Source organism: Ixodes scapularis, unplaced genomic scaffold (genome assembly GCF_016920785.2).
Source record: "Ixodes scapularis isolate PalLabHiFi unplaced genomic scaffold, ASM1692078v2 PGA_scaffold1__304_contigs__length_218370807, whole genome shotgun sequence".
Taxonomy (NCBI): Eukaryota; Metazoa; Arthropoda; class Arachnida; order Ixodida; family Ixodidae; genus Ixodes; species Ixodes scapularis.
In genome coordinates, this window is record NW_024609846.1 from 82,805,673 (window position 1) to 82,821,037 (window position 15,365).

General features: G+C 46.9%; 1 protein-coding gene across 1 annotated transcript in view; it reads right to left on the reverse strand.

The window, feature by feature from the left end:
• Positions 1-15,365, reverse strand: part of LOC8033375 (carboxylesterase 5A) — a 62,427-nt gene that overhangs the window by 19,146 nt on the left and 27,916 nt on the right. Inside the window, exons 7-8 of the mRNA XM_040207391.3 lie at positions 6,993-7,224; positions 6,082-6,367 (exon numbers count right to left, since the gene is read on the reverse strand). Of these exons, the coding sequence (XP_040063325.1) occupies positions 6,082-6,367; positions 6,993-7,224 (518 nt within the window). The remainder of the gene's footprint in view (positions 1-6,081; positions 6,368-6,992; positions 7,225-15,365) is intronic.

Sequence of the window (15,365 nt, forward strand, 5' to 3'; positions counted from 1 at the left end):
TCACACTACAAACATCTTGAGGGATCATGTGCATTTGCTGCTATGCATTGTTGTAATATTCAGCAAAAATCTCTTCAAGCGTATCCACAGAGTTTAACTGCACCATTTTGAATTAGCACAATGTCACTGCAGCAATCCCTCAAAAGTATGATTCGCCATATAGATACGAAGTTCCTCGTTAAAGAATATTTTCGAAGCCGTAACCAAATTTCGTACCATGTTGTTGATCGGCGCAAACGAGCTATTCTGAAAGGTCGCTGATCCTATCTTCTTGCAGAGTGTAGACCTATTGATAGCTGTTGTCAATATTCGTAGGTTGTTTACTGGTGCTCGCTTGTCAATATTCGTAGGTTGTTTACTGGTGCTCGCAGCGACAATTTTTTTTCATCGTACTCTATTGGGATTTGTAAACGGAGTATGCGTACAGCTCTTATCTGAAAGTACGTGACGACGCGACACTCTATCATGATGTGTTTAGTTTTTCTACCGACGACCAGTAGGTCCAGGAGTCAGATTTTGAAAGGCCCCAACGACTCAAGACTCGTCTTGTATTCAAGATATTGATTTCAACCCGCCATTGAAAGCCACTGTCAGGTTCGGGTAACCAGGGTGAGGGGGGGGGGGGGGGGGGCGAGCTTCGTTATCTTCGCTGGACTCTTGAAGACAATATCGTACCGAGTCCTGCCTGCAGCTCCGAAATACGGGCTACTAGGAGCGAAAACACGTCATCCACTCCCAGCACCCCTAGCACGTAGCGGAAATGAGCGACAAAAGCAGCGTAGTGTCGGCTAGGAGTCCTCTCTTATGACTGCGTTAAAATTGGTGCACATAAAAAGGTGACGACCGAGTGGTCTGAGCCAGTAGAGCGCACAAACCCCTGCAGGCTGTTCCTGGTTGTCCAAGACACTGAGCATTGTACGAAGAGCAAGGTTCCGAGCAATAAGAGTAAAGTTGGGGATGTTCCATCCACAACGTTCCACGAATTGGTGCAGCACCACCCGTTGGATGCATGTCCCAATATAGACGAAAAATTACGCTATGCAATGTTCTCACTTGTGGCGTTGGCAGCAAGACCTGTGCAACATGCCCCACTTTAGCACATATAAGAGTCCTGATCAGACGCGCTTTCTTGGGGAACGACAAAGCGAAGGATGCTGCAGACTGCACCCTGTCCTGCACCATGCTAGTCACGAAGTCCCAGTTTCGTGAGACTATACTATAAAAGGCAAAAAAGACACCGAGAATCTTCAGCTGCAAGACACTGACGATTCCCAGGAAGTGCTTAGGCTTGAAGGAGCCAAGGAGAAGCACTTTTGACTATGTAGCTTAAGCTGCGCACCGGATACGGTTGAGTACTTTTGAAACAAGCGAAGTACTATTAAAATTGACTCGTCGTCACTAAGGAAAATATTTACGCCATCTGCATATGCTGACACGCTGAGAAAGCCGCTCCCTGTGACAGGGAGGCTACGGAGACGTGGTCTATTTACTGCCGCGCGTAGGAATGGGTCGATAGTGATCGTGAAAGGCAAAAGCGAAAGGGGGCATCCCTGACGAACACTTCGTCGGATAGGAGAGGCCGAGCCGATACCGCCGCAGTAGAAAATGCGAGCTTCACTGGAGGAATAAGTCTGTTACAGTAGCTGCAAAATTGACAGGAAAACCGTACGCATGAAGAATGTCAAACAAAGACTGGTGGTCGACTTAATCAAAGGCTTTTTGTTAGTCCACAGACAGTACGCAACCAGGAGCCTGGCGGGACCCAGTGTAAGAAACGAGGCCGCGAATGCTTGAAAGTGCCGAGTACGTGCCTCGTTCCGCCACGCAGCACATTTGCGATGGATGGACGACTGTGTCAAAGATTGAGCGTGCTCGTTGGGAGAGAAGTCACATCACTAGTTTGTAGTTTGTAGCAGGGTTGTAGGCGTTACCGAACAAAAGTAGCTAAATGCTTTACTCGTTACTTGAAAATAAGAGGAACGAGTTACCGACCTACATTAAAAGGGGGGGGGGGGGGGGGCGGGGCTGCAACGATTTTCGGACTTTGGTCAAAATTTGTGGACGTTGCCCTCTGACCTTTCTGAAGCAAAGAACACAAAACCGATTTCGCCTGCGTGTCCTAGTTGTTGCGTAAAAGAAAGATAAACATTGACATTTCGGGCACCCCTCAACTCACACCCAGTCTTTAGGGTCACACCTGGACCCCCTCCTAGTGATGTTATTCGGAGTGCCGTGTAGGTTCCCGTGTGCTCTCACGGAAGGACGCTTCCTCTCCCTCTCTCTGCTGACATTAGCGGGTGGTATGCTGCAGGTTGCCGCCGAGCGAGGTCACGTAATCTTCTCGCCGTAGTTCCTTTGGCTGCCACTTCCGGCTGTAGTTGGGGGAAAAAGCTCGACTTTTGCCTTGCGATTATGCAGCGGAATCGCGAAATTTTTAATGAAGGAGGTGTTTTCGCTGTCCCCCGGGACACGGTAAACAACGTAAAAATGACGAGATGCAAATTCTTTCAATCATAAAATTGTTGCACCGCCCCTTTAAATTTAGCGGAAGAAGTTTCCCGGGTTGGGTGGCGTCACGTTTGACGTCACGAGCGTAAATTTTTCAGCTAAATTTAGTGGGAAATTTTCCCACTAAATTTCCCACTAAATTAAGCAGAAAACTTTCCCGCTTAATTTAGCGGAAACAATTTTGCCCTCGTGACTTCACACGTGACGTCGCGCGTGACGTCCTTGTAGAAAACGCCCCATAATGCAACAAGAGGTTACGCCGACGGCGATGGCGACGCCGCTCAAGCCGAAAACCAGGCGCCCAAGCGCTGCGCTCGAAAACTTTAAAAAATCTCGAGCTCACTGGACGCCGCTGTAATGCCTTTGCAGGTCCCTGAAGATGATTGGTTAAAACCGTGCTCGTGAGGCTTGAATTCTCTCTTCTTCCACCAGCAATTCTGCTCGTCCCATTTCCTCTTCTTGCTTGGACTCCTTGACGGCAGGAGTTCTCCTTCGCTGTCGTCGCTCGACAAGTCACTTAGCTGAGCTGCTTCATTATTATCACTTTCATTTGAGTCAGAATTCATCAACAGTGCGCGAATTTCTTCGTCCCTCAAAGCGCGAACGCACGTGGCACTCTGACTCGCCCGTGGCTCATGGCTGGGAGGCTGCGCTGCCGAGACGAAGACGAAGCAACGAGGATGTATAGAGTGCCTTCATACACACGCGCGCTTTTGCTTGAGTGGTGACATCTCAGCCAGTTTTCCGCCCGGTAGTTTTTTTATGCATTTTGAAGTGCGCGCAGTCCGGTGTCACTCAGCTCGAGCGCGTAGCTTTGGCTAATGCATAGACGCCATCTTACCGCCCAAGTCACGCACCGAGGGCACGAGAGCGCCACGCGCTGGCACATTCAGGGCAACAATGGATGTCTTCACCCTGAGACAGACAGACATGCAGGCACCCTAAGGATGTAGAAACACGCGCTCCATCTGTTGTCTAATATATACCCTACACATTTAACGTCTTTATAGATGGCGGGACACGACCGCATTATTTTTTTTTACACGAGACGAGATTTCTCGACAGTGGCAAGCAACACGAGTATTCTCGGGAGTAGCAGGGGGTGTGAGTGGGTGGTCTCCCGAGTTATCTTGGAAGTGGCAGTTAAAATGTTTAAGGCGTACCTCGGTAATATAATAGTTTTTGGCACTGGGTATGCAATCAACTTATCAATAATACCCATCTCAACGGGTCTTTTACAATTATAATGTTCTTCTTGATTATTTCAAAACAGGAAAATTATTTTTCAAAGCCTCCCATTACCGACACCGCATGTAATGGTGGTACGAAGATGTAATATTGTTTCGCCGGTGTGCAGATAGCAAACGTTCGGTATATAAGAGACATCTCAATAAAGCTACCCGCCACCAGCGAATTTAGAACTGGCTCACCAAGAATGGAAAGTTCAAGGAAAAATTGCTCATTTCATGAGCCAAAATGTCGACCATACCGGCAGCTTGGCGCTACTTTCCCACGATACAGTTGCTTTAGGTTGGACGTCCCCTATTTTACAGCGAAGCTGCATACGACTCGTTAGTCGGGTACTTTCGTGTCCGTCGACAGAATAGTCGACAGAAAACCATCGCGCGCTCCTTATCATCGTTCGCGCGCCTTATCATCTATCATGAGGTTTTGACATTTTTTTTTCAATCGAAAATAAGAAAATCATAAAACAAGTGTCAAAACAACATGATAGATGATAAGTCGCGCGCGAACAATGCGAAGCACGTAGCACTTCCCGCATGCGTTTTCTGGTAAAGATTGCGGTTGCACAAGCTGCCGCAGCAACGGCAGCGTACGAAGTCTTTCATGTAGACCATTTTGCCGTTTACAAACATGAACTTCCGCTTGCGTCCCAAGCGACTTCCAATCGCTCCGTCTATGCAAGCCTGTCGAGCTTAATTATGTCACCAGTGCTCGAAAGCATAATTGCTACACGGACAACAATATTGGAGATTTAACGAGCGCATTCGGCTGTACAATTTACCGTCTTATAGGAGGCAAGTTGGTTTGCAATAATATTCGACGACCTCCCGCTTCTTCGTTCTTTTGGCGTTCACCTGAAGAATGGGTAGTTAAACGTTTTATCGACATTTTAGACAGCGGTGTCAAGGTGGGCTTCGTTCATTCTTTTTATGAACCGAGAGTTCGTTGGGACGTCATGGACTGGACACCGCCTGATGGCGTTTGCAAAGTAAAGGGTCTATGCAAAAAAAGGTTTAGTACAGTGCATTTACTTTTCTTTCGTCAATCATTTCGTATAGTATAGTTAGGGTTGTTCGTTTTCGGGTGTTGTATTTTTTTTTTAAATTGGGGGGGGGGGGGGGGGGGGGGTAAAATGGGGTGCTATTTTTCAAGCTGATCATCGGGGAGAGATCGGGTTTTTTTCTGGTTAAATTTACAAATGTACGCAATAATGCGCTCGTTTTCTTTTTTTTTTTTTATTAGAGCGTATCACGGGGTTCTTAACGCTAACGCGTAAAAATTAGGGGTCTGTTTCAAGCTGCTAGTCGGGGGGACATCAGGGTTTTCCAGCTCCGATCGGCGCCGGTCGCTTCAAGGGAAGCACCGCCCACGGAATCCTCTTCTCCCTCAGGTGACAACGAAAAACCTGACCGTTCGAGGGACAGTCGTCTTCGATCAGATATTTCGCTATGGAATAAACCTGTTAAGTTTTCCCGATCTGTTTACGCGACTGACTGGCTCGGGCGTTGTTCGTGAGAAAGGTTGGACGCCAGCGCGATGGCCGTGCTACCCGAGAGACTCTATTGGGCGTCGACAACTCAGCGATCGAAGGGGGATTGATAGTGCATTTCACAAGCTGCGTGCAGCAGAGCCGAAGCTACGTGGCATGCCAAGGTTGTTCCACCTGCACGGCGGGGGGGGGGGGGGGGGGGGGGGCGGAAATGTCGCTCCGAGGCCCCAACGCCTCTTGTCGCTTTTCCTCAGTCGGCCTCCGTAGAAGCCTCCGTGTAGCGTCCACAGTGCTGCACGCAGCTTGTGAAATGAACGATAGGTCACTGTTGTCCCGAGGTAGGGTAGCTAGCGTGTGTGCACCGCAAACAGTCCGTGCGCAGTAAAAATAAATAGGTTGGTTATGTGGTTTTGCAATTCGGGGAAAAATCGGGTTTAACCCGATTCTCCTGAAACATGTTCGGGGTGTAAAAATCGGGTAAAATCGGGTTTTACACGAAAACAAACAACCCTAAGTATAGTGGGTCATCGTTACAGGTGAAACTACAGCTTCGCTGGCCAGCCACCTTCACAGAATGGTTTGGAGCCTCAATTTGTTTTTATTATTCCACTCAATTAGACTGATATCGGTCAAATATTCACGTTCCAGGCGTAAATAGCCTGTAACTTTTTTCCTGATAAAATTCATTTTATGACTTACTGTGAACTACTTTTTTTTCGCGTGCCTCAATATTATTTTACGAATTTTTCGAAGTGCCTGTTTTGTGAATGTTACCATCATACTTTTAGGAGTTCAGCGTTCCTTTAAGCGAACGAGAAAATGTAAAACTATTGACTGACGTCAATGTCAATCCCGCCCGTGCTCCTCTTCATCACGCCTGGCTGGGCGAGAACGTCTGCCAGGAGCGTGGCTCCCTGGTCCAGGGCGCCGCCGATGAGGACCTGTTTGTCAGCGAGGAGCTCGTCCTTCCGATACGGGAAGGTCACTGGTCCCAGGAAGGGTGCCACGTCGGTCAAGAGGAGCTCCTGGGCGCTCTTGGCGTCTAGGCACTCGACGCTGTCCACAGCCATTTCTCGCTCGCAACTTGTGGCCCGCAGTAGGTTCTTCCAACTCGGAGCTCGGTACCTGCACGGGGCGACACGGCCAATGTCAGGCTCGAACTCGTTGCGGCACGAAGTTACGCGAAGTTATGCGTCACTGGAAAGGAGTAACGTCGACTACCGCAACTATACTCCATCTCACCGAAGCTCTGGAATCACTACAATATGCCGGAACAGCTAACGCCACAAAGCATGCATATACACAGCCACATACGTGGAAACAACTTTTGTACATGGGTCTTTTCTGCGTAACCTTTGTCCTGCACGCCACTGCCACATCCTAGACCTAGCGATTTTTGGTTTTCCCGCTGACGTGTCCGCGCGGGTTACGGGCAAGGGGACCTGGAATCGGTGTTGTCTAAACGCTTTGCGATTAATCGAGCAACCTACGCTTTGCACGGCTGACTTTCCAGTGCATTCTTTTTACTGTGGGAACGTGTACAAAAATCAAAGGCCGCAAGCTCGCGCTCGAGGTGGACCAGGTACGGGAGCACTGCGCGTCCGCAGAAACCAGATTCACGTGAGGTGAGGCGCCTTCGCATGCGTTGTATGGACATCAGCGCCGCCACACTGGCGTGAGGACTGAGGGAGTTGAACTGGTGTATAGTGCGGCCACTAAGAAACAAACAACAGGCTGTGCCCCCGCGTACCTTCGGCAGGGCGACTCCTCGTGCAGAATGAAGCGGCTTACGCTGGTGCGCACCAGCGGGTTTAGAGAATATACGTGGGCGCCCACGGACCAGGCGCCCCCGCCGGCGCCCATGAGGACCACATCGCTGCCGTTGCCGCCGAAGGGCCCTATGTGGTCCCGAACCCACTGCAGGGCCAGCAGCTGGTCGTCCAGGGCCAGCAGGTCCGGCGACACGTGGTGGTCGGCTCGTTCTGAGTGAGCGGGCAAGGATATGTTCTAGGCGGCATATTGTGTGTGCAGTAAAACGAAAGCGCGCGGAATATACGAACACATACAGTTTTCTGGGGCGTTTAGCGAAAACACGTTGTCATACAGAGGACCGGAGTGCTGCGATTTTCGGCATCTGCTTGCACGCAGACACTTTCTCGGGATGGTATCTCAGAAATCGCCCGACATATGCACGCAAGGAAACCTATTCAGCATTTGGCACCCTCCACGAGTATAATAATCTTTATTTTGACATGTCCACAAACAGCAAATAGCCTAAATAGGGGTACACAGTTCGTCATTGAAAACAAAATGCAGAGAGCCACATATATCCAAAATTATACACAAATTGTCGACTCCAGTGTACGTCGAAAAGTTGTCACGTCACTAAAAATGTCTATAGCAGATTGGTCAAGCCTGTTAAATTCCAGTTGCATTCTTGTTAAGGGAGACGTATCATATAAAGTCAAGGGGGTAGAACGGGCTCTGAAACCGACTAGACCGCGAGGGAACATGGAAACAAACAGTACTTAACAAAAGTGATGAATCAATACTTCCGTTCCCAACGTTATGTAAAACCATAAAATCATGTAAACGCCTTCTATCGAGCAAAGTGCGCTTAGGACAACGCATAACCATAGGAAGTTATTGATCAAATTAAAATATATTTTAAAGAATTCCGTGTTAGTCAGATGGATAGAGATGTTTTTATATGGACGGAGGCAATTCGTAGAAATTAGCGATAAGCACTCCGATATGAGTGATGTAAAATCGGGAGTCCCCCAGGGCACGGTCCTCGGACCGCTATTCTTCCTAATATTTATAAACGACATAGTTAAAAACCTTACTGTCCATGCTAGATTATTCGCCGATGACTGTATATTGCATACAACAATTAACAACAACTTAACCGAAATACATGTATTGCGTGCATTGGTGAATGGTAAAATACATGGCGAATGCCGCTAAATTAAAAAAAAAAACAAAAAAAACGTTTGAATGACAGTTACTCACAAGACTAAACCCAGTGTGTTTGTATATGAGCTAGAAGGAAACCCGATTGAAAGGGTTAGCAAATACAAAGAGCTGGGTGTGACCATTTCTCACGATCTATACGCTGGGAAACGCGCAAAGATAATGTAGTTAAAAAAAGCGAACGCCCAATCCATTGTACTTAAGACGGTCCCTAAAACTGAGCTCAGTCAACACAAAACTTTTGGAATATAAAACGCTCGTCAGGCCGGTCATGGAATATGCATGCGAAATCTGGGGACCCCCACACTAAGCAAGATGCCCTTAAATTAGAAAGAGTGCAGAGGCTCGCTTTGCGCTTTATATTTTCTAATTGTCGTCGATTAGATTCGCCAACGGCTTTGTACTCGACAGCCAAACTTTCGCTACTAAAGGCTAGGCGTAAAGAGAAAAGGTTGAAATTTCTTTACATGGTTCTTATTGATTACCTACAGATAGACAAGACAGCTTGCTTCATTCCCGATGCTTCAAAGACTGTTTTAAGTATTCCTTTTTTTTTTTTCACCGAACGATAAGCGAGTGGAACTCTCTCCCAGAACAAGCAATATCGTGTCAATCGCTCGAATCTTTTTGTTCTTATCTTGCATTTGATGACGTGGGCAGCAATCCTTGAAATGGCATGTTTATTTGGTAACTATTCCCTTTTTTTCGCGTAATGACTTCCAGCCAGCGTCATTCCTCCATTGTTGTATTGATTTTACATTTTTTCCCAGTGCCGAATGATTCTTCTGTAATATATTTTTAGGACGGGTTTGCAACGAACGCAGTTGTCAAGTTTTCGTTGTTTGCTCTTGTTTCCTTTTTTTTTTTTTTTTTTCAGACCAAGTTTTTAATGTTCTTTTCATTTTTTGTTTAATTTTTTTTCCTTCCGTGTTTATCAAGTATTTTGTTTATGCCCTCCCTATCATAGTTCCATGTAGAGACTGATAGTATTTTGAAATAAAATAAATAAAGTTGTAGTAACACCGGCGCCCGAAATGCCTGTCATAGATTATGCCTATGAAGCGTCTTTGAACACGCTCAATAGAGCATGACGCACTGTGGTTGATACAATTCCAAACAAATGAAGCAAACTCCAGCTTTGTACGCTCTAAGCAGCAAAATAAACGCACAAGAATATCAGGCTAAGAAAACAGCCTCGTAAAACGAGATATCGCCCGAAGATTCCTAAGAGAGGCATTACATATAGTTGAAACATGATTATTGAAATTTAAAGATGAATCAACAAAAATTCCAAGATCACGAATGACGGACACTCGGGAGATGACACTGCTGTCTATTGTGTAAGGTAACACAAGTGAATCTCGCTTTCTAGTCAGGGACATTATCTTTTCTTTTGCTCATGAAGCAAAAGATAGTTCATCGAACACCACCTGGAAATTGCCAACGCGTCAACCTGAAGAAGTTTGCGCTCCGAGTTCGAACAAACTCAGCGAAACAGTTTGATGCCGTCGGTAAATAGTAATACTTCAGAGTTTTTCATGCTATGAGAGATGGTCGTTCATAAAAATCAAGAGTAAAAGTGGACCAAGGTTGCTTCCTCGGGGCACTCCGGAAGACGACAAATATTTATTAGACATGAGCCCTGACACACGAACAGAATTTTCACGACATGAGAGATACCTTTTAAACCAAAAGCAGTACGTTGGACGCAAACCATAACTATCTAGTTTTACTTTTGTAAGAAGAGTATTTGGGGGGGGGGGGGGGTGATCAACCTTATCGAATGCCTTCGTCATATCAGAATATACTGCATCGACTTGTGCATGGTCACGAACAAATGGTGAAGCGTAATCTAAAAAAAGAGCATAGATTAGATTGAACCGACTTGCCCTTCATTTTTTTTTTTATAGGGGTTTATTTTTAGGCTAAAGTAACTGCAAAGAAGCTTGTGTATTACTATCTCAAAAACCTGAACTACACAGTATTAAAACGGTACGGTAGTTGTTCACAACACTAGGATCGCCTGATTTATGAATTGGAACAACTACGGCGCTTTTCCAAATAGGCGGAAATATTCCCGAACGAGGTGATAAATTAAATATGTGTAATAAGACAGGTGACAGAAGCTCAGCATACCCTTTCACAATAAAACTGGGAATATCATATGCACCACAAGACATCTTAGGTTTCATTTTAAAAATGCTTTCCTTAATTTCAAGTTCGTTAAATGGAGTAAAAGAAAGAATAACTAATGTGTGCACGTCGTGCTTTCGTCAGTGACTGCCGCAGACAAAAAACAGGATTTAAAATGCACTGCAGACTTGTTGGCAATTTTACTTGGATTACATGTGTAACCAGAATTATCTCTGATTGAGACCACATTATGATTTCGCTTCTTTTTTAATGGTACATACTTCCAAAAGAGTTCTGGCTTCGTGTGCATATCGGTCCCAAGTACAGCCGTATGCGTTCTTTCGTCTTGTTTAAAGAGCTGTTTTGCCAAAGCACGACACTCACTGAATTTGGCGTACCACTTATGCAGTCCAGATGTTTTAAAAAGACGATGATAATAAAGCTTACGTCGTAAGCAACGCCTGAGCTCCCTTGAAAACCATGACAAGTAGTTGTTTGCCCGAGAAAAATGCTTAGGCACGTATTTACCTATGGCGCTCGAAACTACAGTTGTAAGAGCCTCAGCAGCCGAATCCGCGCAATTATCAATCAGGATCGGTTGCCAATCATAGCACTTTAAGTTTTTGTACATTTAAAGGTAATCTCCATTGCTCTACAAAAAAATATTCCTGACTGCAAGAGACCCGTTGACGAAGCGGAAAGAAAAAGGACAAAGGGTGGATGGAAATGACCAACACCTGTTAAGGGGTGAACAATTAGCAAGTTACAAACAATTGGCGAGGAAACTAAAACAAGGTTAAGTATATTTCCGGCTGAATTCTGGATAATATTGCTTTGTACAGATCTATTAAAATCAATAAAATCTAACAGGCTCGATACTTTCAGGCTGGTGACCTTGCTTGCCAACGAGTCAAACAGTCAACCAGTCAATTTCTGGTAGATTAAAATCCCCATATATCTGAACACTGAACTTCGTTATATAAAGCTGTTGTTCTAGATTTTGAAAGTGACATGCAAAAACCTGTGATTCAGAGTGCTTGCAATGCACAAAGTAGGCTGCTTGGAATTTTCTCTTTTGAGAGCAGCTTTTCGTATCGCAAATGGTTTACCGCTCCTTCGTGATGTGCGGTGCTGACGAAGGAATTGTCACTCGAGGAACAGCGAAGGTAAGACGTAAAGGGTGCGAAGTAACTGGTTATCGATTGTCTTCGTGTAACATCTCAGTGCTGACGACGAGAAGACTGAGTGACTGCTTTCGAAGCGCCATTTTCTTGGGGGAAGCCGGCTTCGGAAATAAATGCAGTTCGCGGAACGCTTGTTTTACGCTTTTATTTGCTCCTCCTATTTCCCAGTACAAAGAACGTAGCGTCCTCGTTAAGCCTGGTTCAATCGATTTGCTTGATTCGGGGATGCCATAAAAAGACGTAGACGACAGAAGAACTTTGCTCCCCTGCTTTCAGGGACAAAAGTTCCTCCCTTTCTGAATAAACATAGGTTACAAGAGCGTTTCTCCCTTTAGAGAGAACTATATAAACCCTTTTTCTAAGAGAGTAGCCATAACGAGTTGTGTGACGTGCTGAGACAGAAAGGTGTTGGCGCGGCCCACAGGCCGCGCAGAGCAGTACTCGATTTCTGAGCCCCGAGTAACTGCAGCTGAACCCGCCCTGCAGATAAAAAGGTGTTGCTTTCGGTGCCAGGCCTGGATCGTCCTTCTTTCGGGTGAGCTCGATGCACCGGTCTATAAAGGCGTCAGCGCGACGTGTGACTCGGTAGCGCACTATTTGCGCATCGCGGAGGAGGAAAACCGGCTGGCGGGGATGCGGGAGTAGTTCCTGGCGCAGTCTTAAACTTGACTTTGACAACAGAGCTTTTATTCGTGTAGGCCAGGAGCCTCCGAACCCCTATTCACCGGGCAAGATACGGCACGCAGAGGCCTTCCCATCGGCACGCGGCTGGCCACCGCCCTTGAAACGACGACCAGCTGACGGCCCATTTGCAGTAGACTCGCTGGCGCAAAAATAAGGTTGTGTAAAGAAACGGCGCCGCGACGCTCACCACACGCTTCGTATTTGTTTTTCATGATCTTATCTATCTGACAGTTGCGTGTCATTTTTATTGCATATTGTTATCACCGGCATCTCCACTCTTGGTTCCCTGCTCCGTGTCACTGTAACTAGGTTAAGATTATTTGGCGTTCTCACGTAGAAATAATCATTTATATTTGCACATGGAAGGGCGCAGGTGCTGTTGTGCGAGCTTTGACAGATAGATAGGTGAGAACCGTTACGCAGAGCGCCTGCCAGTGTCATGTGCCAAGTGTCATGTGTCATAAGTATCGCGTACTTTCATCATCAGTCGAACCATTCTCATTGGCCTTCTGCGCTCTGCGTATGCAACGTTCCTATGCGCTTTGATTTATACCCGGTGAGTTTTCTAGGCCACAATTATTAGCTAAATAATAAATTATGCTACATATTGACGAGGGTAGAAAGTTGGGCAAGTTGGTGATTCCCAGACAGCACACGACGTCGGGCCAACATTGGTATTTAATGGGCAAACAATGGTCCAATATTGGGCCAATGTGGCCATCGTAGAACCACTATTGGTGGTACACTGGAATATACTGGCCAACGTTGGCCTGACTTGACCAACGGCTCACCAACGTTGGTAATCGATTGGCTTAGGCTGGCCAACGTTGGCCTACCTCAGCCAATGGCTTACCAACGTTGGTAATCGATTGGCTTAGACTGGCCAACATTGGCCAACCTCAGCCAACGGCTTAGCAACGTTGGCAATTGGTTGGCTTAGGTTGGCCAACATTGGCCTGTCTTAGCCAATTGGTTACGAACATTGGTAATCAATTGGCTTAGGCTGGCCAACATTGGTCTATGTTAGCCAATGAGTTGCCATCATTGGTAATCGATTGGCTAAGACAGGCCAATGTTGGCCAGCTTAAGCCAATCAATTACCGACATTGGTAATCGATTGACTTAGGCTGGGCAACATTGGCCGGTCTTAGCCAGTGGCTTACCAATGTTATATATAATTGGCTTAGTTCTTTTAATGTGCTGATCGCGCACGCTGAGAACAATCTCTAGCTATGCCTCCGGGGGGAACGATTCTTTTGTTTTCACACGCAGAGCAAGTTAGCAACTGAATTAGAACGCTGTATGCATTGCGAGCTGTAGCAAGTTTGAACCTGCACGCAGAAAAAAACTGTGTTCGGTGACAGGTTAAAAATAAACGCTGGGGGGGAGGTCGACTCCTCCTGATCTTTCGATCTACAAATATGGAAAGAGATGGGAGGAGCTTCTACCACCTGTCACCGACTATAACTAACACGCGTCTTCCCAAAACTGATATGCTTAGTAAATTCCACATGAAATACAAAATGCACGCTTCCTTCGATTTGTGTATATGTTTATACGGCAAAAAGCATAGTGCCTCTTCTCTTATGCCCATTTAGCGACGCAGCCGGGAAACCTTTCCTAAGAGGGGGGGGGGGGGGGGGGGGCGGCAGGGTTCAACCCTGAAATTTCCACCCGCCTCCCCAACCTAGGACACGGGTGTATTGTCAGCTGTATGTGATCCTGATAATCTCAAGGCAACCCGCTTTGCTCAGCCGCAAAACGCGGCCTATAATTCAGACTGAACCGGACAAAATTAAAAAATAAATAAAAAGCACTAATAATTTTAGCAAAAAAATAAAACCTTAAACAAATATCCAGCGACTGATTAAGCAATTACATGTCTTCACGAATAAAAAAATTGCGTTGAATTAACATCTCGAACACCCTATGTTTGAGGTAGGAGGTGACATAAAGCTGAAGTGCATTTCAATCTGCAAAGAAAGGTTATCACGCAACATATAACAGAAGAAGCTGAGCATTATGCCTGCTTGCCCAAAAATGACTTCAAAGTGCATACAAAATACGGCAACTGCAGTACTGACTACGGTAGTGACAACGCCGTCAGAAATATAAGCTGTAACAGAGCCAACGGGTTACCAAAGTTGGCAATCGATTGGTTTAAACTGGCCACCAATTGCCTGTCTTAGCCAGTGGCCTACCAACGTCGGTAATTGATTGGCTTAAGACCGGTTCACACAGTTGCGTTTGACTGCGTTTGACTGCGTTGCGGCAGCGAGACACCATGACATTCCTGCTGCTTATATCGCGTGCCAAGAAGATTCCTTGAATTGGATTCCACGCTTCATACGAAGCACAGATGTGCCGGCATGCTTTCGGTTTTCGCCGCAACGCAGTCAAACGCACTCAAACGCAAGTGTCTGAACCGGCCTTTAGTCTGGTGTGATGAGCGATCTCGCGACCAGCGATCCCGCGACCAGCCGAAGAGGACGAGAAAGAAGAAGACGAGGTGGGGGCATGCGAGGAGCGCGAGAGGGGATTCGGGCGGTTGACAAAGGACGGTGCAGACGCGACCTGGCCGGACCTCCGTCGGCGTGACCAGACGTCAAGAGGCCCGACCCACAAGCCACTTCTCACGCAGTCCGGGCGCCAACCTTCCGGAGGTAGACAAGACTGCATGCGTGGCGCAGTTGAACACCCGCTGCCACTCCGTGCCACAGACGTTCTGGGCCTGACTCAAGCCTTCGGCCAACGCCCAACTGCCTCGTCGCTACGTCCTTCGGCCCAGACCTTGGCGCACACCTGGTCATAGGCTGCCACCGGCGTACGGGGCCTGATTCAAGCCTTCGGCCATCGGTCAACTGCCTCGTCACTACGTCCGGACCTCGGCCCTGACGTCGTAGACCCCTGATCATCGGCTACCACGGGTGCTACGCCGCAAGGACTGAAAAGTCGTGAGCGAGGGACTTTTTAGGGGACACTCAAGCGTTAACATTTGTTGAAGTGCTGCTTGGGAGCGTGCTTCACTAAGACCAATGTGGGTTTGGAAGCGTTGATCTTTGACCTTTGGATCTTTTCGTAGATGCCATCAGTGCGAAGCTAACAATTGAAGAATCGGCAGCTTAAAAATGGTGCTGAAGTGGCTGCCA